This window comes from Bidens hawaiensis, unplaced genomic scaffold (genome assembly GCF_021521415.1).
Source record: "Bidens hawaiensis isolate Kalapana, Puna unplaced genomic scaffold, B.hawaiensis_p1.1 tig00028833_1, whole genome shotgun sequence".
NCBI classification, from domain to species: domain Eukaryota; kingdom Viridiplantae; phylum Streptophyta; class Magnoliopsida; order Asterales; family Asteraceae; genus Bidens; species Bidens hawaiensis.
Genome location: NW_027494743.1, coordinates 201313 through 228179, shown reverse-complemented (window position 1 = coordinate 228179; position 26867 = coordinate 201313). Strand labels below are relative to the sequence as shown.

General features: G+C 33.9%; 1 protein-coding gene across 1 annotated transcript; it reads left to right on the top strand.

The window, feature by feature from the left end:
- Positions 1-20330: 20330 nt before the first annotated feature.
- On the top strand, positions 20331-24834 carry LOC143577851 (aberrant root formation protein 4-like). Its single transcript, XM_077061575.1, has 14 exons — positions 20331-20459; positions 20528-20671; positions 20738-20887; positions 20955-21027; positions 21111-21289; positions 21385-21441; positions 21530-21680; positions 21791-21850; positions 22278-22546; positions 23444-23515; positions 23760-23837; positions 23916-24113; positions 24189-24240; positions 24418-24834. Exons 1-14 carry the CDS (start codon positions 20373-20375, stop codon positions 24636-24638), a joined length of 1791 nt encoding a protein of 596 aa, XP_076917690.1. The 5' UTR covers positions 20331-20372; the 3' UTR covers positions 24639-24834.
- Positions 24835-26867: the final 2033 nt, after the last annotated feature.

The following is a 26867-nucleotide window of genomic DNA, read 5'->3' as shown; positions in this document are numbered from 1 at the left end:
GGTTTTGTGTTATTATTGAATCGCCAAACTCCATTGATCAAATTAATATTATTTGTTTAGTTGAGTTTAAATATAAAATTTATTTGTTTAGTTGTTATCACGTTTATCAAATTAATACGTGGCATTTAGGCTGTGTGTTATCTTTTTTTATTGTAAGAGTGAAATTCATCTAAACTTCTATACATAGATAAACATTTTACTTAATTTTAAAAGAAAGATTTGAATAGGGTTTTAATGTTTTAGATTCTGATAGGTCATTAGAAATAGAATCACAAACTTTGTTTTTTAAACATAACTAATTTACAGATTAGATCTTTTAAAAAATTTACTTTCAGACAGTGTCCTTTATATAGGGTTAGGCTAAACGTACATCCCCCCCTTCTACTTGTCATTCTAATTTATTCTATGAGGAATAAAGGTAAACGATTGTAAGACAAGGGGTAAATTGCGTAAATACTTATGAGATGATGTAATCAGTGCGGTCAGTGTGAGATAACTAGATGAGGTCAGCTTAAAAGTTAAAATTTATTTGATTAAGTTAAGTTAACAAACAACTAACGAAACATAACTTGTGTGTTGGTCTCCCATGAGCTTTCTATGGCAGTTTGAATGACCCAACTAACTGACGAATAAAGATAACTGAGTTGGACGGCCCATAACGTTACATGACATTTTAATTGTACCAAATAATTAACGAACTATGAATGTAAGAGAGTTAACTGTACAACTAAATAACGAACTAACGAGATAAAAATATGATTAGTTGGAGTATCCCGTGAATCACCACATGTGATTAACTCCAACCCAAACACATAGTGTTTAAAATAAGTTGAGAAATGGGAAGTATGAGTGCCCATGGGTTCCGTGGATTTTTCACCAACTAACCTGTAACACCTAGTTTCAAAAATATAAATAAAATACAAAACTTATATTTTAAAACGACCAATTAACGAGTAGAATCTAACTATACTATTAAATCAATTGAGTTTGTGTCCACTTGGCTTCTTTTTATTGGTTATACCTTATTGTTTCCATATATCAATCACTTCTATCAATTAATTTACAATTAAATAATTCAAAAATAAATTAAACTAATCAAAATGAGGAAATAAAGAAATCATTATGGTTCATCAAGTCAAACATTATATTTAGTTTCCAAAATATATATATATATATATATATTTCTTTCCATTAAATTTTTACTTTAAATTAACCAACTTTATTAAACCAAACAAGTTTGTCTCAAAAGTAGCCGAATATGATGTTTCTACTATTATAAATAGATTTGTTAATTATAATTTAAAATTATAATATTTATCATTCAATTATTTAAATTGGAGGCTTATATTTTGGCTTAATTAATTTTTTCCAATTACAATTCTAATTCCCATAAAAACCCTCATAACTTTACTGTTTTTGGAAACATTGTGTGGATTCTATTAACAAATCTAATTCCGTTTTTATAAAATTCAAACAACGTTTAGTTAAAATCTACATCTACCTATACTGTTAAAGCAACATTTTTTTGAATACTTGATACATTTATTGCTTCATTGTTAGACTTTCCATATATACCAAGTCATATTAGAATTTTTTGGTAATTAAATTATTCACAACTAAATAATTATATGTTCTTGACGACCCGTATCTCTTTTTAATAACCCGGATCAACGATTCAATTTAATCGGATCTGCCTTTTAAATTTATAAAAACGTTTGACTATTAATAACAATATTAATTACATATATTATAGGTTTCAAGTTTCCTATTTTTGTTATATATTTATGAAATCATTTTCACACTAAAAACGGTTTGACTATTAATAACAATATTAATTAAATAAATTATAAGTTTTAACTTTCCTATTTTTTTGCATCTTTCAAATTTCAAATTCATGTGTCAACTAATTAATTACCTTGAATGAAATTGAGAATAACATTTATTTGTTAATTAACTAACCAAAAATAATTTATGTTATACCTCCATGTATATACTTTCAGTTTCACACAAGAAATTTCACACCGCGTCTTTTCATCTATCAAATTCTGCAATTTCACATTTGTTTTAAGGTTTATTAAATCATTTGTAGTACTCAAATTATTTCATTCATTCATATGATTGATATTGTTTATACATGTTAATTATTATCAATTTAATACTTTGTTTGTATAGTTATTATTTTACAAACAACATAATGGAGCTAAAAAACATAATCATGTTTAATGAGTTGAATGTGTTTAAGAATGTTTGCATTCTCAAGGTTCGTATATTGAAGTTATGATGTCTAAATGACAATAACAAACCCGGTGAATTCATATTCTTATTTTCAAGGGAACTCTAAACAAATTGTCGGTTATACGTAGTTACTTTTTAATTATGTTGATTGGAATTCAAATTTGTTGGTTATAATATATACATAATTAATTTATATTTTTGAAAGTTACTTGACACATTTCTAAGCCTTCTATATATGTATTTTGAGATGAAAATTAATAATAGTCAACATGTCATTTTATTGTTCAGAGTTGTTTCCCCTTTTATCGGCACTAATGATGAAACATTTATTTTCTTATTAATATGTTATACGTATATATATGTCCTAAAGTTAAGGTTTTACACTCGATAACATGCCTTCCCGACTCTGTTTTTTTATTACCTTTTAAGAATGACTAAAAACGAGTTGGCATGATGGTGTTGTATAAAAAGATCTACATAGGTACGAAAGCCTACCGTTTATTGATTCTTTATTTTCTGCGTTGGATAAGAATTTTGATATCATGTTATATCAATAACTGATTAGAAGTTTATACGATTAATCAATGTTAAAAGTTATGAATAATAAATTAAAAGTTACAAGTTCATATGATATGTTACATGTTATAAGCTTATAAGTTATCATGTATATGCTTTCGTTATCCGTCATCTAAGTGTTTTGTTCAAAATTGTTTTTGTTTTGTTGTTTTCTTGCATGTTAGGTTTTCAAGGTTATCCACGAAGAATTGATCAAGTGTTTTATAAATGAAGGAAATAAAATGATTTTGTATCGTATTATTTGTTTTATTGTAAAATGTTTTGTTTTTGTCGATCTTCAAATGTAAAGATGCATTGAATTTTGCAAAAGTAATACGTCAGCCCGAGTGCACGCGGGGTGTTATAAGAGTACACATAATCGTTTCATATTCGGTGACATATGGTTCATGTTAAGTTTTATTTTTGAATACCTCAAATAGTTATGAAGTTGTCTTAATTGTATTATTTTTGAAAAAACTTTAACTATAAAAACTGGGTCAAATAGTTATGAACTCGTCTCAATTATATTTAAATTCATGAAAAAGTATTAAATATCTAGTAAACAAATGAGATTGTTTTTATGGAAAATTATTAAATATTTGTTGCAAGTATAAGTAGATACTGACTTAAATTATTAATCTTGAATAAATACGATAAAATCACAAATACGTCTACAAATGTTGGGTATAAGAAATACATTTAGAGAATTATAATGTGCTTGTTTATATATCATTTTATAACTATGTGCGTCGTTTGAATCCAGAAAGTATGTAATTTTGTATAATATTAAACTTAATTTTTGTTATTGTTTCCTATATAGATTAATTATTATTAAATATTTATTTATATTATAGTTTTATATAAATAGCTTACAATGATATAACTTCTCTATATTAAAATAAATCAAAAAGAAAAAAAATCACCCGAAACAAAAACAACTTTCGTTGTTTAATTTTCATCAAAGAAACCATACGAAATTTCTTCTTCTCTCTCAAGCGTTGCTCTAACAAAATCAACACTCAATGTTTATTATTATGGATGAATAAAGGATCTTCATCATCAATATATCGTTTATTCAATTTATTTTATATGATTTATTTATTAATGAACATTAATTTTCATGAAATTCTAATTGGATATAACAACTGAACAAGAACATGAATTACCAAAATTTTAATCCTCCCGAAAAGGTACGAATTTGATTAATAAATTAAAATTTTATTGAATGGTTTAAATGTGCACGTTAAGTGCTCGATGAAATGCTTCAACCAAAAAAGGTTGATAAAACTTGTAATTAAAGGTAAACTCAGTCGTTTATCCAAAAAATTTCGGGTTTTTTTTTCATATGATTTTGAATATGAGATGTTAAAACATATGATAATTTTGTTTCATTTAAGTTTGGTCTTAGTTTTTTCAGGTTGGCTTTAGTTTTTAATTTATTTCCAGTCTAATTTTTTGGTGTTTTATTTCATTTTTATTAGTGCTTAATTTCATTTCGGTTATAATATTGTGGTTGTTGGTTTCATTTCAGATTATTTACTTTTTTAAGTTTTGTTTCAATTTCTTTGGTTTCGGATATTGGATTTTAATAATCCAAACTTTAGCATTTTGGTCGACAATAATCCCGACTTAAGAAATTCCATATGCTATCCAAACTTTCATCATATTGGGCTCCACCGGATTTTTTTTAACAGAGACTAACCCAATTTTAAATACAAAAACATAATACATACGTCAAATCGTATGTTCACATAAACACATACTTTTATATTTATTCACAGATATGCACACACACATGCACGCATACATACATGCATATACATTTACCTCACGAATTTACTAAACTCCACCACGTGTGGTACACTGGTCACTAATCTACAGTCAATATTGCAAACAATTTGTTTTTGTGTACTAGACTTTATATGGTTATTTTTGTCTTTTTGTAGTAATGCTCACTTTATAGGTATAAAAATTACACATATGTTTTTGTTTGTCTATTACAAAATGACATTTAAATTTTGTAATGCTAACTCTTTATTGGTGCACATGCACGGATTTCAATTATTTTTGTAATTACACTTCATATCACGACACATAGTCAAATGTATGTAGCTTTATTAAGAATGAAGACTTGAAGAGTGGAAACAGTGCTGAAATGCTTATTTTAGATAGACAAAGTAACTTTGCAAACAAAAAAAAATATGATTTATAAAAGATATGTAGTAGCTTATGAAAGATTATATTTGAAACTTGTAAATTGGGTTGTAAATATTCTAAGATGTAAAATCATGTTTTGTAACATTTCGTTTGTTACTGCTTTCTTTATGTATTAAATATGAATTGCATTTATAAATCATGTTGTCGTCTAAAATAAAAGATAAAAAAAAGTTTTTTGTCGTTTAAAATTGTATATCAGCTACTTGACAATTTTTGTATTTTCACCCGCGTCATACGCGGGTCAATAACGTAGTAGTTACTAAAATATGAAGCGTCTAACCGAGTGTTCATCGGATCAAATCTCAATTAATAATAAATAAATAAATAAAATGACATAAAGTCATAAATTTGTAAGTGCTCGCGGGCATATGTATCCAAAATTCTTAAGTGTGGAAAAGAAAATAGTTGAATATAATAACAATACAAAAACAATTACACGTGTATGTGGGAGAATATATTCTCATCCACAAAACTAATATGTAATAATTGTAGTACACCTTGCTGCATACGAAAAGTATGAAAATTATCCACAACATAAATTTAAATCTCATTATTAAAGTTGTGACAGACTCTTAAGTCCCTTTATATAAGAAAGCTAGTTAAGTTCAAAAACATATACTCCTTTAAGCCTTTTTGCATAGAAATGGGACTAAAGGACAATACCATATATATCTGTATTGGTATAATACCTCGAGTAGCTACAACGATACCTTATCCGATTGATCGAGACTTTAGTACACGAATCCAAAGCTCGGCCTGAACAAGGTGAGACTTTGTGCCATCGTGTAATTTTCGATCTCGTGATTGTCGTTAAAGCTTATCGTTTTATACTAATACAAGTATGTACTACACTAGGTGCTTAATGCCAGGAAGCTCATAAACAGTAAACTTGCAAGGTGAGACATTCGAGTTTTTGTACCACTCACATTTGTGTGAGACAACTATTTTTCCGACACTGTCATGATAATTTCAAAACCTATAAAACTCATGACAGATGGTCTAAAAGTTTTCAAATACATTTTTAAAGTATTTTAAATACATTACAGTGATTAAGTCTCTATAGACTTACGGGATGGTTACTATCGGTATTGTAGGGTTTTGTATATAAGGCTTGCCTAATAGGCCATTACACGTTACTTATTGGACAAGTGTTAGCCAATAAGTAATATGACCACAATCATAGATACGGTCGAGTGACAATTACCTATCGGTAATTTGTAAGCAGGCAGATGTAAAAACATCTTAATGCTGTAACTGTAAAAATGTGTCATTTACAAATGAATCTACTCACCAGTATTTCGTGCTGATAAAATATTTTTTTAAACATGTTTCAGGTGAGATATAAAAGACAAAGGATTGATGCCTGCGGGCCTTTCATCTTAAATAAGTGGCTTATCACCAGAATAAAGAAACATGTTTTGTAAATTAGGGTTATCCCTATAAAACATTTATACACATAAATATGAATTTTATCCTAGTTTATGAAATGAAAATCATGGTGTTTAACACGATGATGATTTTTCCTAACTACGGTCCTGATGAATCTTTTCACTGCTATATAATAAACACCGACACCACCGCTCGGTTTCACGGCTCCCCACCCGGGGTATGGGGTCGGGGGCTGTGACATGACCATTTAAAATAGCATAACACAATAATCGGGAATGACCGAATTTAGCCACGAATCACAGTGAATTCGGTTAAAAAACAAATTGCAACCGCTAATGCGGTTACGTTTGACAGCCTATGGTGTCGGTCGTATGAAATTTGTGTCCCGCTTTGGGGTCTAAGATCGAGTAACGTGGTCAGGTTATCCTCCGAATAAGGAATAACGTCTTACCATGGGTTCTCGGAACCGGTTTGCCAAGGCCCGACTCACAGTTCTCTCCCCCTTCCACTTACTACAGGATTTGTCACACAACTTAGCCCTACGGTGAAAGAGTAAAAGCAACACTAGGGAATTCTTAAGAAATTTCCCAAAAATAAAAGACAATCTTCTTGATTTAAATTAATTAAGAAAAATTATCTTTGAGATTGAGGCATAGCCTCGGAGTTGTGTGTGTGTGCGACAATTAATTCGAACACATAAGACAAGCATATAAGCACGTATGGGGCTCCTAAGCATGTTACTAAGAAACCCGTAACGAGATATCTTAAACCTTCGGCTCTGATACCAATATGTCACAACCTAACGGCCCAACCTAAGGCAAAAATGTTGGGGCGCGAACTGACTGTTTACATCTCTCAAGGTACTATCATGCAATAATTTGAAAGTAAACAATATCTATTAAATTCAATTAAATATTCAAATAAATCCCAACAATATCATGTAACAAAGTACAAATCATTTAAAACAAAATAAATAAGTTCAAAATTTAAGTCTTGATAATATTTTTCTAACATAAGGTGCATTAAAATCTTCACTAATCATGCAATCAATTCATTCTAAAACATGCATATGCGTATAAAATAGATATATTTTTTCAACACCAGGTTGAGTGAATAAAAGCACAAGTTAGTTCAATACAATATAATATGAGAAAAATAAGCAAACTGCCCTTATGAGGTATACAATCAAGCCAAATGAGCAAATAAATGAGTGTCGGTAAAACCATTGCCATGCGAAGTGGGCTTTGGATACTACGATGGTCATATGATCATACGAATGTGAATATGTTGGACCTCTCCGAATGTGTTCAAATAAACGAATTAACAAGTAGCAAGTTAGACACATAATTGACAACACACAAGGTTAACAGTTGCTAATGTGAATATTAATAGTACGTAAATAATGCAAGTACACATATGTCGCCAAAAGTATGGAAAACATAAGTAAAAGAAGGGGAGTGATTACTCACCTTATCAAATAAGCAAATGTATGAGAATAATAGATACTATGCGCCACGCTCGCCAAGAACTAGCAAAGACAAAAACCTAAGCAATAGTAAATATCGGAGAACACTACGAATTAATAAATTGACTAAAGAAAGATTTGAGATATGAACGGGTTTTTGAGAGTTTAAAATAATTTATTTTAATGACCATTTTATAATGGTTATTAAAATTATATTAGTATTAATAAATGAATATCTTTACTTAGTAAGTATTAAAATTGTAATAATATATATATATATATTTATATATAAATACATTTGTTTAGAAAATATTTGACCAGTAATTATTTTAACAAGACATATTTTAATTATGTAGTTTATATTGAAAACTTTTAAAATCTTTATTAATTAAAATCGTTAACAATCTTTAATAACTATTATACATTCACATACACACACACACATATATATATAGTTTTAAAAATTATTCGGAAAACGACTAGTTAATGTGATGGTATTAATCATAAATCAATTAATTATTATATTTATAATATTTATAATATATTTTAGATGATTAAAAGAATCTACCTATTCTAATAAAGTAAAATAATTGTGACACATGTCAGTTTATGGTTAAATCTTATAACTTTTTTCCCTCCAAAACTAAGATATTAATTGATCATAATATATGTTTATATTCACTTTCCTTTTACACTATATTTTTATTATATTTATACATTTTTATAAAAATAAATATTAACATATTATTTTACTATATATTATAAAATACTTGATGAAATCAAAAAATTAACAACAAACCATGTTTGTTAATAATTGATAAGAATATAAAATTTTAGATGTTATCATTAACATATTTTACTATGTATATTGTTGAAGATTATAAAGAAAAATAAAACTTGAACATGCTTTCATTTTACGAAGTAATTTTTTTAATTATTAAATCTTAAATCTATACTTAAAAGTTGATCATTTTATTTATATTAATCCATTTAACTATTATTATTATTTTTTGTAAATTGTCATACAAAATAAATTATAAATATATACTTTAAATCTATCAACTTATTTTTCGGTTAATTTAGTAAACTTATTTTTCCGGTTAAGTTAGTAATTATAGACCAATCACTTTCATAAATAACAAAGTTTATCATATTTATTTTTGTTTTTTTATCAAGGATTGTTTCGGGTTTTGTGGAACTTAAATTTGGCTTTAACAGTCAAAAATTGGTAAATAGATTGTTTGGTATAAGTTAACTACATTTTGGTCGAAATTTGTTATGGGTTAAAAATAAGAAATCTGAGTTTTTTTTTAAAGTTTGAGAATGCAAATATATTTATCGTCAAATTTGTTACGGATTCAAAGTTGTAACATTGGCAAACACAATATCGTCCCACTCTTAAGCAAATCCAACATCGGCCGTGGACAAGAGAGATCATTAGTTCATAAGTAAATGTCCAGCCTCTTCAATCACCAATGCGTTTTGGGCTTAGTTGGTTGTGGAGCACATGAAAACTCCACGGTTAAGCGTGCTTAGGTAAAAGTAGTACTAGGATGGGTGACCACCTGGGAAGTCTCTAACTTGGCAACCAAAAACAAAGTCGTGAGTTCCCGGATGGGCAACCCATCGGGGGCAAAGTGGACAATATTGGTGGTACAAGAGGCCGGGATGTTATAGGTGGTATCAGAGCCACTCTTGTGCTGTTCGGGATGATGGGACACGCCTCATCGAGGATGATGAGTCCAAAGAAGGGTTGTTTGTAACACCTTTGGCAAACACAACATCGTCCCACTCTTAGGCAAATCCCACATCGGCCGTGGACAAGAGAGATCCTTGGTTCATAAGTAAATGTCCGACCTCTTCAATCACCAACGCGTTTTGGGCTTAGTTGGCTGTGGAGCACATGAAAACTCCAAGGTTAAGCGTGCTTAGGTGGAAGTAGTAGGATGGGTGACCAACTGGGAAGTCTATACCTTGGCAACCAAAAACAAAGCCGTGATTTCCTGGATGGGCAACCCATCGGGGGCAAAGCGGACAATATTGGTGGTACGAGAGCCAGGATGTTACAAAAGTGTTGACTTGAAAATGTCAAATGGATGAAATTTAGAATTTTAAACATGATTTGGGTTTCAAATATATTTTTAAATACATTTTTGGAAAAAAATCAAAAGGTTCGGGATTTGGTAAATTGACAATTTTTCCCTCGACTATTAAAATTTTAGAATAGATGGTGAACATTTACGATATGCCACCCCTAGACCTATCAATGTTTCTAACTTGTATCAAATTTGAAACATTTGTGTCAACATTAACTTTTCTCAAATGGCGATCAGAACGTTGTATGGGAAGCATGCGATGCAAAACTATGCTCAAATGAAGCAAAATATTCATAAAATTGAATGGGTTAACATGTTATTTTTTATGTTGTCAAACTTATCAAAATATTTTTCATGGTTTAGCTCAGAAAAATATAGTTCTTGAAGAACATCTGTCATACCCCAAACCACGGCCTAGGCGTGTGACAACTATGCTGGTACCACAATTGTAAATAAATTAGAGTTACGTTCAATTAGCGGAAGTCTTATAAACATGTGGATTTATCTCATAAATATTTACATACAAAAGACGGGATATAAAAGTTTCCCGTTTTAGTGTTTACAACATTACTTGTTTTAAAAAACCACCATTTTAATAATTTAAGTTTATACAAAACAAATCCGAGTTATCGAATATTCATAGCACTTCGTCACTCCGAGCGCTATCATTGTTCACCTGCAAAATGTAAATAAATACGTCAGCAACGAATGCTGGTGAACACGCTGACGCTAAAATATTTTCTTTTACTTTATTACCCCTCGAGACTACGCCTGCCTCGGCCCATCGTGGCTTAGGAATAACAAAGTTAATAACACAATTATAAACTCAAGCCTCTACACTAGGTCACCTCAGCAAACACCGCAGCGTTCGACTTAGTTAAGTACCTGTAAGTATATACATGGTCGTGCTTCCTATAGGAAAGCGTCCTACGACCAGGCGTGGTGCGATGTGCCCACCGCGTACTACCACATATGTAAGGATCTAGAAAAACATATACTACAGCCTGAGGGCTAGGCTTATACCATTATTTATAACAGTTTTAGGAACACGTAGTTCCTTGTAAATAATTTCATATAACACGTTTGACTTGTTTAAAATAAGTTTGTAAAAGTTTGGGGGCGTATTCACCTTTTCGCTTTGGGATTGGCTTCAAACACCGTCCGAGGGTCTTTCCCTTGCTATCTCGCACCTATAGTATGAGTATAACCATTTGTTAGTCGGATATACAATCCGGCTTAAGACCTTTAGTCTTATTTTATAAAATTTACCTCGATGAACCTTTAGTTCATAAATTTCTTTTACTTGAAAACCATTAGTTTAAAAGTAATTATAAACCTTTAGTTTATTAATAAAACCCGACGTTTCTTCTTATCCAAGAAACGTATTCTTTTCTTTTATTATTTAAGAATAACTATTATTGCTTAAATAATATTTTCATAACAAAGAATAATATATACTTACACACATATATATTATCAACTATTCATATTCTTATCTTTTTGTTTCTTTCTTCGTTATGTTTTCTTTTATTTTATCGAGGTATCGAGTATAACCTTGACTTAAGGTTTTAGCCTTTAATATAATATTCTAATATATTCAATTGACGTTACGCCTACCTTATTGGCGTTTTGGAAACCCTAGAAACTTGAGCAACACCTCAACGCTACATGGTCTCCCTTGCCGTCTTGATCAACTCTTAGTAAGCCAAATGTTCAACACCAACTTCAACACTCGTCGGCACGCCGTTCGAGATTCATCGCAATAACAATCACCTTCTTGATCGTATGCGGGTGGAGGGTGGCACGAACTTCGAGGAAACGTCGACACGGAAAAATGATGGATCGGGCACGCTTATCGAGGAATTATGGCACGTTTATCGAGGTGGATCGAGGGTACGAATATCGAGGTGTAGAGAGATGTTAGAGAGATAATTGTTTGTGTGATTTTGGTGTGAAATATGAAGACCCCGAACCTGCTATTTATAGGCAAAATTTTGGATCCCATCGCAGTACGCGACGGCCTTCAGGGCACCCGTCGCGTACCGCGGCGTAGCCCTGGTGAGTCACTACATAGGTTTGCCACGTGTAGCCACATGGCAGACGGTGTGCCACGTGTTGACATGTGGCGGACGATGTGCCACGTGTGGCCACGTGTCGGGACACGTGGCGACCGGTGTGCCACGTGTGGACACGTGGTGTGCCACGCGTATCGCTGTCAGACACCCCATCGCGGTACGCGATGGGTCTCTCTTCTGATCCATCGCGTAGCGAGATGGGTCAAGAAATCAGAATTTTTATTTTCAACCCTCAGGTTTGGATTTTTGTCAAATTTAGTCCCTTAACTTCATCTTTTGACTTTTTTGAACTCGAAATATTTACGATGTTACATCCTCCCCACCTTAAAATAAATCTCGTCCTTGAGATTTGCTTTATTGAAATAGATGAGGATATTTCTTTTTCATTTCTGATTCGAGTTTCCATGTATAATCGGGCCCTCTTCGTGAGTCCCATTTGACTTTCACAATTTTCAACGTTCGTCTTTTTAATTTCTTTGTTTTTGAATCTTCTATTTGAATTGGACGTTCTACGAATTTTAAGTTTTCATTTATTTCAACGTCTTTTAATGGCATAGCTAAAAATTCATCGGTCAAGCATTTACGAAGATTTGAGACGTGGAATACATCGTGTATCCCTTGCATTTCCTCTGGCAGTCGCAATCGGTATGCAAAAGTACCAATTCGTTCGAGTACCTCAAAAGGTCCAACGAATCGAGGACTTAACTTTCCTTTCTTACCGAAGCGAACAACGCCTTTCCAAGGCGAGACTTTTAATAACACTTTGTCACCAACATTAAATTCTAACGGCTTACGACAGACATCGGCGTAACTCTTTTGGCGATCACGTGCCATTTTAAGTCGTTCTCGAATTTGGAGAATCTTGTCGGTGGTTTCTTGGACTAACTCGGGTCCAGATAATTGATTGTCTCCGGTTTCGCACCAACAAACGGGCGTTCTTCATTTTCGACCATATAACGCCTCAAATGGTGCGGCTTGAATACTCGTGTGATAGCTATTATTATACGAGAATTCCATTAGGGGTAAGTGGTCATCCCAACTTCCACCTAAATCGATCACACAAGCTCGGAGCATGTCCTCCAATGTTTGAATCGTCGTTTTGCTTTGCCCATTAGTTTGCGGATGATAGGCGGTGCTAAGGTTAAGCTTTGTGCCTAAGGCTTGTTGGAAGCTCTTCTAGAAATGAGACGTAAAGTGACTGTCTTGATCAGAGATTATAGACATCGGTACTCCATGCAAAGCAACGATGTTGTTTACATATATACGCGCTAGTCTATCCATTGAATATGATTCATTGATGGGTATAAAGTGTGCGGATTTTGTCAATCGATCCACAATAACTCAAATTGCATTATGTTGTCGAATCGTTTTAGGGAGTTTGGTTATGAAATCCATAGTGATTAACTCCCATTTCCATACAGGAAGTTCGGGTTGTTGAAGCAGTCCCGAAGGCTTTTGATGTTCAGCCTTGACTTTCAAACATGTCAAACATTTCGCAACATGCGAAGCGACATCCTTTTTCATCCCATTCCACCAGTAGTTCGATTTGAGATCATGATACATTTTGTCACTACTGGGGTGCATCATGTACTTGGACTTATGGGCTTCGTTTAAGATTTTCTCACGCAAGCCTCCAAGATTGGTACCCAAATCCTATTACCGAGTCTAAGGATACCGTCGTCACTTTTGACTAGTGAGTCAATGGTGCCGTTACGTTTTTCGTCGGAGATTTGGTACTCATTGATCATTTGAGTTTGAGCCAATTTGATTTGTTCGAGGAGGTCAATTTGGAGTTCTAGACGCAATGCTCGAACTCTTTTGGGTTTCTCATGTTCCTTGCGACTTAAGGCATCAACCACGACGTTGGCTTTGCCTTCATGGTAAACAATCTCACAGCCGTAGTCATTGAGTGTTTCCATCCATTGCCATTGGCGCATGTTAAGATCCTTTTGATCGAAGATGTGTTTTAGACTTTTATGATCAGTGTACACGGTAAATCTTACTCCATAGAGATAGTGCCTCCATATCTTAAGCGCAAAGATTATGGCGCCTAACTCTAAATCATGAGTTGCATAGTTCTTTTCGTGTACTTTGAGTTGACGAGAGGCGTAAGCGATTACTTTCTTACGTTGCATTAGTACACATCCAAGCCGGAGTGAGATGCGTCACTAAATACCACAAAGTCCTCAGTACCTTCTGGCAAGGCCAGTATAGGTGCTTGGGTGAGCTTTTGTTTGAGTATGTCGAACGCCTCTTGTTGCTTTGTTCCCCATTCGTATTTAATAATTTTGCGAGTTAAGGAGGTTAGAGGAACAATGATTCGGGAAAAGTTTTCAATGAATCTACGGTAATAGCCGGCCAAACCTAAGAAACTTCGAATCTCGGTTGGCGATTTTGGGATTTCCCACTTAGAGATAGCTTCAATCTTAGCGGGATCTACTTGAATACCATTGACGTTGATAATGTGACCAAGAAATTGTACTTCATGCAACCAGAACTCGCATTTTGAAAATTTAGCATACAACTTCTCGGTTCTAAGAGTTTCAAACAAAGTTCGAAGGTGGACTTCTTGATCATCCTTAGACTTAGAATAAATAAGTATGTCGTCGATGAATACGATCACAAATTTATCCAAGTAAGGTTTGCAGATACGATTCATCATGTCCATGAACGCAGCTGGAGCATTAGTAAGTCCATACGGCATAACCGTGAACTCATAATGTTCATACCTTGTTCGAAAAGCGGTCTTTGGGACATCCTCGGATTGAACTTTGAGTTGGTGATAGCCGGAACGAAGATCGATTTTAGAAAAGAAGCTAGCACCTTGAAGTTGGTTAAAAAGGTCATCGATTCGAGGGAATGGATAACGATTTTTGATTGTGACTTTGTTTAATGCACGATAATCGATACACATACGCATAGATCCATCCTTCTTCTTGACGAATAGAATTGGCGCTCCCCAAGGTGACGAACTCGGTCGAATGAAGCCTTTCTCCAGAAGCTCATCGAGTTGTTTCTTTAACTCCTTCATCTCGGTTGGCGCTAAATGATACAGAGCTTTGGCGATCGGAGCAGTACCGGGAATGAGATCGATCCTAAATTCTACTTTACGATCAGGAGGAATTACGAGAAGTTCATCAGGAAAGACATCGGAAAAGTAGGAGACTATAGGTACGTCCTTTCTCTCTTTGGCTTTGATTCTTCAATGACGTAGGCTATGAATGCTAAGCATCCTTGATTTAAACATTTGTTAGCCCTAATCATGGAAATTATGCTAACTTAGCCAGCGTCTTTGTCCCCTTCAATTCGAATCGTTCGTTTATCAGGGCCTTGAAGTTCAACGGTTTTGCCATTGCAGATGATACGGGCATGGTTATCGGATAACCAATCCATACAAAGTACAATATCAAAACCAGCAAGTGCCATTGGTAAAAGTTGAATAGGCAGAATATAACCAGCTAAGTGAATTTTTCCGTTTTCAAGGGCTTCGGAGATTTTAACGATTTCGCCACTAGCAGTCTCGATGCTTAGAGTGTTATTTAACTTTGTTAACGATTCGTTTAATAGATTAATTACACACATATGTATTATCAACTATTCATATTCTTATCTTTTTGTTTCTTTCTTCGTTATGTTTTCTTTTCTTTTATCGAGGTGTCGAGTATAACCTTGACTTAAGGTTTTAGCCTTTAATATAATATTCTATTATATTCAATTGACGTTACGCCTACCTTGTTGGCGTTTTGGAAACCCTAGGAACTTGAGCAGCACTCCAACGTTACTTGGTCTTCCTTGCCATCTTGATCAACTCTTAGTACGCCAAATGTTCAACACTAACTTCAACACTCGTCGGCACGCCGTCGAGATTCATCGCAATAACAATCACCTTCTTGATCGTATGTGGGTGGAGGGTGGCTTGAACTTCGAGGAAACGTCGGCATGGAAAAATGATGGATCGGGCACGCTTATCGAGGAATTATGGCACGTTTATCGAGGTGGATCGAGGGTAGGAATATCGAGGTGTAGAGAGATGTTAGAGAGAGAATTGTGTGTGTGATTTTGGTGTGAAATGTGAAGACCCCGGACCTGCTATTTATAGGCAAAATTCTGGATCCCATCACGGTACGCGACGACCTTTAGGGCACCCGTCGCGTACCGCGACGTACCCCTGGTGAGTCACTATATTGGTCTGCCACGTGGCGAACGGTGTGCCACGTGTTGACACGTGGCGAACGATGTACCACGTGTGGCCACGTGTCGGGACACGTGGCGACCGGTGTGCCACGTGTGGACACGTGGCGTGCCACGCGTCTTGCTGTCAGACACCCCATCGCGGTACGCGTTGGGTCTCTCTTCTGATCCATTGCGTAGCGCGATGGGTCAGGAAATCAGAATTTTCATTTTCAACCCTCAGGTTTGGATTTTTGGCAATTTTAGTCCCTTAACTTCATCTGTTGACATTTTTGAACTCGAAATATTTACGATGTTACAACATCCGTCTTTATAATTTAATGTTCTCCTTTTCTTCTATGAGGTGTAAACTGAAAAATATATCCATTACGGTAATGCTCATTCAGGATTTAGGCTTAATGGTCAGAAATACTACTGTATGACTATTGTATGAGAAGTCTTCTTCCTGAATTCTTTCAATTATACATATATGATACTGACAATGAAAGTTTCAATAAAATGAGTGTTCTCGGGTACATTTTTGCACGTGCATTTTTTATTAGGTTCATTTATAAAAATCATTATGTGATATAAATAAAATCAATTTATATACACTTAGTATAAATACAACAATAGATGTAATCATGGTTGCAAAACTCGCTAGGCGCTCCCAGGGCGGTCGACTAGGGAGTTGCGAATACTCGGTTTAGGCGGGGGTGTACTCGGGGAGTACTCGGATATGGTATTTTACAAAGAAATTCATTTTTCGAAGATTATATATATGTCAAATATGAAAAGTTTACTAAATATTCTACAAAATACAAATGAAAAATACAAAAACAATTAATAACACGTACATATTAGTTCAAGAGCATGTCACAGCTGATGAATTATGTACCTCACTCGAACTTAAATAAGAGCTTTGTGAGTTGAGAACTTCGAATCGGATGATAACAATGGTGGTTGCGAGTTTAGAACAGAAATCAGGTTGCGTGTTAGCGTGGAAAGGAAAAAAAAGCAGTGGTGGGCTCTTAGAAAACTTGATTTTTTTTAATAAAAGTCAAAATTTTGTTAATACCAAGTTGGACCGCCTAGGCCGAGTAGAGCCGCCTAGGACCAAGTCGGACCGCCTAGGACCGAGTCGGACCGCCTAGGTCTGATTCCGAGTTTTTTGACCTTGGAGAAGAAAAGCGGTGCAGTGAAGTGCCGCGGCCGAGTTTTACAACATTGGATGTAATACATTTTTTCATATACATTATGTAATTATTTTCTTTAATTGTAAATTTATAATTTGGATAATATCGTCTATTACAAGGGCTCTAAAACTAGTTAATATATAAAATAAATGAGTCTTTCCAAAAATAAATGAGCAAAAACGGGCTGAGGGAATTCGAACCCCCCCCCCCCCCCCAGCGCCCTAGCCAATATTGCACCAGCCAACTGGGCTAGTGACTAACTCAAGTTATATCTAGAAACAAAAATATTTAACCATACCGATCAATGAACCCAGATAGGTATGAACCCTAGCAATCACAATCAGCCAATACACTTGATGTTTGGCCGATTGTTCATAGGGTTATTGTAAAACACCAAATGACGATTCCAATACATATCTAATTTACCCTTAAACAATGTCAAATTGATGGTTTGATTGAATAATATTACGGGCGCTAGGAACGGAGTTAGAACTAGTATAGGCATATTACAATAATAAAATTAATCCTAGGGGTTTAGTTGGCGAGGTTTGTAAGATTGTTCTGACCAGATTAATTGAGTTGTAGTTGATGTTTTATGGTATAATGCTAAACGAATTATAGGTGGTTTGTTAATACAATCAATTCGTATCACAAACGATCTTGGTTTCCAAATTACAACGTCTGTGAGGACGAATATGGCATGAGGAGTAATTCAATAGATCAATTCCAAATTTGCATAGAATATTACGACTCAAGCTAGCTAATTGGGTCACGGGTTTAGTAATCGGATAGGGTATACAGGTATGGGTAGATGGGTTAACGGGTTGGATGGGTTATAATAACCAGATTTTACTATTTGGTCCTTCTAGTTTCGATATGAATACATAAAAATGTTAGACTTTAGTTTATGGTTAATAATGTATACATATGAAATATATATATATATATATATATATATATATATATTAAATATAATAAACAAATACTAATAACTCGATCGGCGCGATATTTTATTGATAAAATTTCTTGAACATAGAAATGGGTCGGGTAACGGTTACAAGGTAATAAATGAGAAAGCCCGAATTGTTACAAAAAACAAGAAAATCATCAAGTCGGATGTTTCGGTTTCTTAAAAACAACGTTTATTTAACGTTTATAACCAAGTATTAGTGATTAAAAATTGATAAAAACATGTTAAAAAATAAAATATCAAAAACCGAGCCTGGGGGACTTGAACCCGCACCCCAGGCCGATTCAGATGAACATTGATATCATGCACCTGCCACTGTGTCTAACCTGTTATGACGATGAAACCAAAAATTTATAACAACATACTCAGTTCAACCCCAAATCCAAAATGAAACCATAGAATCGGGTTTAGTTTAATTGTTCAATGTTTGATCAAATTGATTTGGGTTTGACGTAAACCGAGGAAAAAACAATCAATTTACATGAAACAATTACCTAATATCGATCCGATTTAAGCGTGAATGAAGAATACAAACTTGTGGCCAAACTAGGATTCATTACGGGGTGCTAGGTTGCTTCTACGACACAATTGCTTGAGGGGTTTAGGTCACGAGGTTAACATGAGGGTGTGGTAGCGTTTAATTGAATTATCATTAAGTCTTTTTAGTGAAATACGAGTCCATTAAGTCGGTTTTGTTAAACTTTAGGAACTTAATCAAACCGTGGTTTTTTGCCCCTAATTGTGGTGTCATTATAACTCGTATTAGGCAGCAAAAAGATTTAGCAGGATCAATTTTAGTTAAAACCCGAGAATTGAGGCTCAAGAAACAAAAGAAGGGGGGGGGGGGTAGATGGCGACAGGTGGATGATGAAGATGATAATATATATTTTTCTTTTTTGCAAATTAGTCCCTGATAATTGAGCGGGATACACATTTGGTTTAAAGTTAATTAAGGGGGATATTTGTGCAACAAACCCAAAGTTAAATACCATTTAATTCATAATATTCGTTTAATAATTAAATCGAGGAACTTGTTGACATAGAACATACTAATAAATGTGAGATTGTATTGGTTGCATTACTCGGATACTGGTCGGGTCGGGTAACGGATAAATACACAAAATTAAAAAAATGTTACAGTTCTCTCAAACATTACTTGTTTATGAAATTTTAAATGTGTTTTTGTCTATTATTACTTGAGTTGTTGAGTAAGTTATAAATTACTAGTTTATTACCAGTTTATTCTTACATAAACTAAAAAATAAATTATAAATGAATTATATAAGAGCATTCTCAACAGTTCCTTTAAATTATGTGTGTTGACTCTATTTTTTAAAGTGTGCTTTTAAGTGGCTATGAGTGAATAAGAGAGAAAATGTTGCATTTTATAAGTACATTTAGAGAAACACTATTCATAATCTATAAGAGCATTCACAATTATTCCTCTATAATTATGCGAAAGAAATCTCTTAATTTTTTAGAGGGTTGTAGTTAGTCGTAAGTGGATGAGAGAAAATTTTAAAGAGATAACTAAATTTGGAGAAACACTGTTAACCCTTTGTTTAAAGAGATAAGTAACTTCCGATTACCACCCACCACCATCAACCTCTCTTCTCATGCATCAACTATCATCTTCACCTACATCAAAACCCATTCTTTCATAAAACAAATATTTGTAATTTATGTTTGTTCGTTTTAAAAAATGAACATGTTCGTGTTTGTTTATGTTTGTTCGTTAAAAGTTTAAAAAACCTACGCGTCTTAATTGAAAGAGCCCAAACATCAAAAAAATATAATAAACATAACAAATTAATACATATGTATCAAATCAATCAAAGCTATGTAAAAAATAAAACAAATTATTATAAAATATAAAATAACAAAGTGATTAAAAACAACAAACTAAATAAACTTCATAACACGAGGACTCAAACTGGTGTGTAGATATCACTAAAATTTGGTGTGATATACAAATGAGAATCGCGAATGAATATCTAGAAGCGAATGATCGATCTGGTTCCCGGTAAAACCCCACTCATCATGTCACTCAACAACACTTGTCTCCAGCAAGCCCTAGATTCATGCTCCCAAGTAAGTAAGTCAGTCAGTCAGTCAGTCATCATCTCTCTATCCAATTTATTTGCCTGTCTGTTTAACAGTCAATCGCTAATGGCGACTTCAAGCAATCCGACGAATCCGTATCATCACTCGTCCAACTCCTCGATGAACCTCAATCAGAGGACTCCGCCTTTGAAGCTCTGTCACAGATACACCACTACTTGATTTCACCTTCACCTGACCAGGTACCTCAATTATTCATTCATTTAGGGTTTTATTCATTCATTCAGGGTTTTATTGAATACTGTTAGGCGGTTATTGATGCGTTGGCATTTGAGCTCCCAAAGGCTGTAGCCAAATTAGGTTCTGCATCTGCAAGGTCTTTTGAGTATGCTGAGAGAATTATTCATCATTTTGTTGAGAGTTGCAGCCCACGCGACATGGTTTCCATTCTCTGTGAGGTATGTTCAGCCCAAGCGATGAAATGTTTTTTTATTTTTTGTTAAAATGTTAATATTATAAGCACAGGCAATGACTTCTTCAAGTGATGGATTTGATAATGCTTCCTACTTTACGCTTCTTTTAGGAGCTCTTGCAAAAGGTATTGTTTTACTGATTACTAGATTGAATTTCATTTGCCGATGTTTGTGAATGCGTTTTTCTATTTATTTTTTAAAATCTCAGTTTTTGAGGTCCTCCAGAGAAGACCATTTGAGCAAGTCAAAGCAGCCCTTCCTGTTGTACTTAAGGTGCTAGAAACGGTTTTATCAAATCCAGCAGATGAAACAGTCGCAACCTCTGTAGATCTGCTCAATAAATCAGTTTTAATTGCACATTCGCTTAACACAATCTGCATAAAACTAGTCAGTGACACCTTGTCTAGATATCTCTGGACTGTACTATTTAGGTTTCACGTCCCGCTAAGTCCTTTTAATCTTACTCTTTACTGATACAACAGGATCAGAAAGATAAGAAGCTCATTGCTTTATTTGGCTTATACATCCTGCAGATCACAGTGAGAGCCCTATACCTAAGTTAAAATCAGTTGATTAACAGATATTTTTTCAATTTAGGCATTCATGTTGTCTTATTTATAACTGCAGGCTCTTATCTCAAATAGTGTGGGAGCACAAACTTCAATATGTTTTCCCATGATGTTACAATTGTCACACTTTCTTCACTATTGCGGGTTAACATATCTTGGTCTAATAACTGGACATGAAGTGGACACGGCTATTGACCTTCTTTCTCAAGGTAAGAATTCAGTTTTGACTATAACTTGGTCAATGATTATCGATATACAAATGAATTTTCTCATACTGTTGTTTTTTTGTTCCCCTTTTGTTGCATATAATAATGTATAGGGGGTGAAGATGATTGTATGAGTTGTTTTTCATATGTCAGATGTGGTGCAGCCCTTACAGGTTATGTGTTGCAGTTTTGTTTTGTTTGCAACTGCACTTAATTACACAATTAGGTAAACAACTTTGACCAGAATTCTAATTTAGATAACTAAACTATAAAAGCTCTAAAGTTTATGATTGAAGGACGGTAACAAACTTTGAAAAATGTTGATGTGATTTGGTAACTTATGACATGGCTGCTCACATGATGGTAACTTATGACCATGTGAGTTTTTTTTTTCTTAATAAAGTGGTACTGACATGGCGGCACGGCGCTGATTTGACACCTGAATGTCAAAACGAAAATTTGAAACTTTGATGTTTTTTCAGGCTTAGAAATTACACCAAAATTGTGTGCTTATATGTGCAGTTACCCATTTTGAAAACACTTGTTTTCTAATTTAGTAGTTATTATTAAGATGTTTGTGATTGCGAAATATGTAAACAGTACTTTGGGGAGACCTTTCTAATGAAGTTGGTGATGCTAAAAAGCAAGATTTGGAAGCAGTCAAAGACGAACTTTCTAAAAATCAAACAAAAAGGTGGGAAGCAGTTGGCATGCTGAAGCACATATTTGCATCCACTAAACTTCCATGGGAGCTAAAGAGACATACCATTGACTTTTTGTTTAGCATTATGGAAGGTGTTGACCTTACAAAGGACCATGATGAACCCTTGGACTCAGTTTACATACCTAGTCTCTATGCTTCTTTACAGGTACCCTTGCTTCTTTACATTTATCCAAAGGTGGGAAAATACACAGGTGGGTCGGTTAGTTAACCGGTCAAAACCAGTAACTTTGGTACTTCTTGACCAGGAACACCTTGTGTTCTTTTTTTAGCTTCTTATATATAGTCAAATAGTCAATATGATTTCAAGAATCACATTATTTGAATTAGGGAGTGCATGTGTCGGCTTGGGTCGGTTTTGGGCTTAAACTGAACTAAAAACCGATTTCGGTAGGTTTCACAAAGAGTTTAGTTTGGTTTTTTCAGTTTTGCCATTTGGGAGAAGCCTTTTAACCCAAAAATTTGAATTTAGAGTTGAAACTTTGGGTCTAAATCTTTTGATAATTAATTGTGTCCTAAAGTTTTTGGGCTACAATGTTTTTTAGTTTTAATAAATTACTTAACACTTAAAACTAAAAACTTTTAATTCATAAATTCGATAAGAAAAGTCGCTTTTTTTGGTTTTTACGTGTTCGTTTTGGTTATAAAAGTTGCTTCTTGGTTCGGTTTTCATGGCCTGGTTCGATTTTTGGTACATGTAAGACTGAAACCAAAGTGGGAATTTGGTTTTTGAAAAAAACGATAAAACCAAACCGTCGGTTGGGGGTTGGATTCAGTTAGTTCAGGTCACTTATGTCTGTTCCATGCTCACTCCTAAATTTTCATTGATAATGTACAATGCATTAAAACTACGCTTTGGATGATTATCGACATGTTTGACTTGTTTTCTTTTAGGCTAAATACTTTTTTTCATTTGACCGGCTAAGATATTTTGTAAACTGAATTGGCCCATTCATTAGTAAATGGATCATCATTGCCACTGGCACATAACCCGTATCTACATATTGTACTAGTCAGTGCCTAAAAGTCTAAACAAATTGTTCAGGCGATTCAACTGGTGATTGTATATGCTTCAAATCCACTATTACGGAAAAAAGCTTTTGCTACTTTCAAGATGGTAAGGAACTTCATCTTATTCTGTGTAAATGTAGTACTTTTTTTTTTACTTTTTATGTTACTATTATTATTTTTCTTAAGTTTTATCTATAATTATTCCAATGTTCACCTTCCTTTAAAAAAACGCTAAGCTGATTGCGGGATGTCATTTGTCACATATGGCTTATTTCAGAAACTATATACTTTCTTTTAAATTTGGATTATGGATTGTGATCTTTGACTCTTTTACCCTTGGAGGATATCAGGTGCTTGCAGATCTTCCATCTACTTCAAGATTTGAGATTTTAATGGCTTTAACAAGAAACAGTGAGTTATCATCAATGGTAAGCCATGATTTATGAGCATGTTTTAACTGTTAAGTTCCTTTGGCAGTAGTTTTAAAATGTGCAAGTGTTGGACAGATCGCAATTCTTTTAGATTGTGTGAAGGAAGAAATGCACAAGGAATATCCCCAAAAGCCTCCAAAACAAAATGAATCTTCAAAAGCAGAAAATAATAATTCATCACCATTCTGGACTGATAAAGTTCTCGACTTTGTGGAATTTGTTTTAAAACCACCACACGGAGGACCCCCTATTCTTCCTGAATTCACCGATGCGGTAACAACCCAACCACCCATTTAGCCACTCATAGTTACTGTTTATTTGTAAATGACACCTGCTCATTTTCTGCAGGTATTGTCTGCACTCAATCTCTATAGATTTATATTGATTACTGAGTCATCAGGTACCTGCATTTGTTCATGGTTTAAAATCTGTTGTTTAAAATGGGTACTGAATGTTGACTTAATATGATTCTTTGAACATTCAGTGTTATCATTATTGTTGTGGTAATTAATTTATTTGTATCTCTAATTCTTCTATAAATTATATGAAAATTGTTTTTGTTTACAATAACACACAGGTAATACAAACTACAGTCAGGTGTTGTCAAAGAACAAGTTGCAGAAGGTGTACAAGGAATGGCTTGAACCTTTAAGAGCTTTGGTCTATGGCGTTAAAGCTGAAAACCAGGAAGATAAGAGTCAACCGGCTTTTGGCACATTATGTGGTCTTAACCCTGTTGAGTTTGTTTTGTATCGATGTATTGAGCTCGTTGAAGAAAATCTCAAGCATGCTATCTAGATATTGCTTGATGATATACAATCTGTTTTAAACTCAACTCTAGGGTGCAAAACTTATGTAATAGGTTTAGAGTAGAAGACACAATAACATGGTATGGTTTTGAGTTGATTTTACTTCAGATGGGTCTTTTTGGTTTTCATTAAAACTTTATGTTCCCTGTCAGTTCTTTAATTTGATAGAGATCTTCGTTATAACATCTCACTAGCGAACATATGTCGTCTTGCTAAACCTGGTAGTGACCACAATGATTTTTCTCTGGCAAAACAAGCCGATAGAGTTTGTTTGGGTCAATATGGGTAGTTTTAAAAGTGAAATGGGTCAGGATGGATAAAACAATTCTTCAAGAAGGTTAAAATGGGATGAAAAGATAAAGTTACTTTTGTTTACGGGTTAGGATGAGCCAAAATAATTCCAAACCATGCAAGCTATATAAACACAATTAAGTAAAATCATTATGGAAAACCTCTCCTGCAAAAACATATTATGCTGATTTGTTCATTATCTCCTTAAGACTCTCCTCTAGTCAATAGGTAGGCTAATGTGCTGATCGATTTAAGAACAAGTGAAAGATCTCATGGCTAAAATCAACTGATGGATATCCTCTTAAGACATTCCCCTTATCAGTTGAAGCAAATATTCCTCTGAAGATAAAATTAACCGATAAACAGGTTACACCCTTGATCGATAATGTTAATGTAAAATTCATAGTTATTTTACAATAGCAATTTAATGTTCGTGTGTTTATTATAGTGAAAATATATATGATATGTTCTTAGGTAATCCATTATGATTGTGATTTTGATTTATGAAATTATAGTTAAAGAAACCTTTACCTAAAAAAATCAATTCCACCAAGAGTGTTTGATGACAACATATTACCAACTTTGGTTAAGCTGTCGGTAGCTAATAAAGAAAAAGAAAAATTAAAAAGAATAAAAAGAAAAAGATAAAGTAGTGTTGCAAGGTAACATCCGTCTGGAACACAATAAACAAAGATACCTTAAACACTTTGATTTGGTCCATGTTGGTGTCTTCTTTCGTTCAACTCAAATATCATTTCTTAGCTGCTTCCTCATCCACCACAACACATTTTTAAATAAAAACATATGCTATCAATCCCAAAGTTCATATTACGTTTTTCACTTCTACCCGAAACCCAACTCGAAAAAACCCGTACCCAAACCAAACTAACCCCAACCGAAAAACCCGAACCCGAATCGAAGTAATTTGTGTTGGTTTTCGGGTTTGATATATAAGTTTCGGGTCAACCTGAAAAACCCGAATAAACTTTTTGTTTTGAAATTAAATATATTTTTAGCTATAATAGGCTTTAGTCTTAGCCACTAAAATTATCAGTTGCTGACCCTAATCGATGGTTGTCATTCCAACTATTATGGATCCATTTTTTATAGTTAATTTATGTTTTCCGTTTATTACTAATAGCAACCGTAATCGAACAACCAAATCACGTCCGATTGAAGAAGATTATGGTTCGAGTTAGTTACTTAGTTTTTTCTTTTGAATTGTTTTATCAAGATGTGTTGCTTTATTATCTGATTATTTGCATTACGAGCAAAGAAGAATATGTTGTTTTAATTTTAGCATCGAAGTTTTCTATTTTTTGTTTGTTTTGTTTTCTAGGATACTCGAAACCCAATTAACTCATGAAAGATTTGGGTTGGGTTTCAGGTTAAGATTTAAAACTTTGAAACCCGAAGAACCCGAAACCAGAAGAACACCCCTAGTTCATATATCGATCATCACACCCAATGGACATCAATAATATGAATCAAATTCAATTTATTCAGACATAAAAGAAAATGCGACCTTTTGAAATTTTTAAAATTACATCACGATTATCAGTTTATCACTCCAAAGTCACTATTTTTGCTCTGTTCTTTACCCATAGAAATAGAAAAGTATTTGTCTTGATGTCCTCAAGTCTTCGACCTTGCGATTGAATCATACTTGTTTTCAACTCCATCGTTGTTACAAGCTCGTCAAATAAGCCAAAACGTGTATAAGAAATGATACGAGTGTTAGAGTAGTTGACCCAACCAACGAGCCAATATGGGACCAGAATTGCAGATGCGGAGCAGGTGATCCTATGCTTGTCAACACCTCCAATGCGGGTACGACACCTTCTATGCAAAGAAGTTAACTTTTAGCGTAACCTAGTTCCCTTTCAATTTGGTAAATATATGGTGTAAGAGTTGGAAGCTATTGGCG

Coding starts and splice junctions, on each gene's coding strand:
- LOC143577851 (XM_077061575.1), top strand. CDS start 20,373: ATGATCGATCTGGTTCCCGGTAAAACCCCACTCATCATGTCACTCAAC. Junction 21,028..21,110: donor TTTAGGAGCTCTTGCAAAAG/GTATTGTTTTAC, acceptor TTAAAATCTCAG/TTTTTGAGGTCCTCCAGAGA. Junction 23,838..23,915: donor ACAGTGAGTTATCATCAATG/GTAAGCCATGAT, acceptor AGTGTTGGACAG/ATCGCAATTCTTTTAGATTG.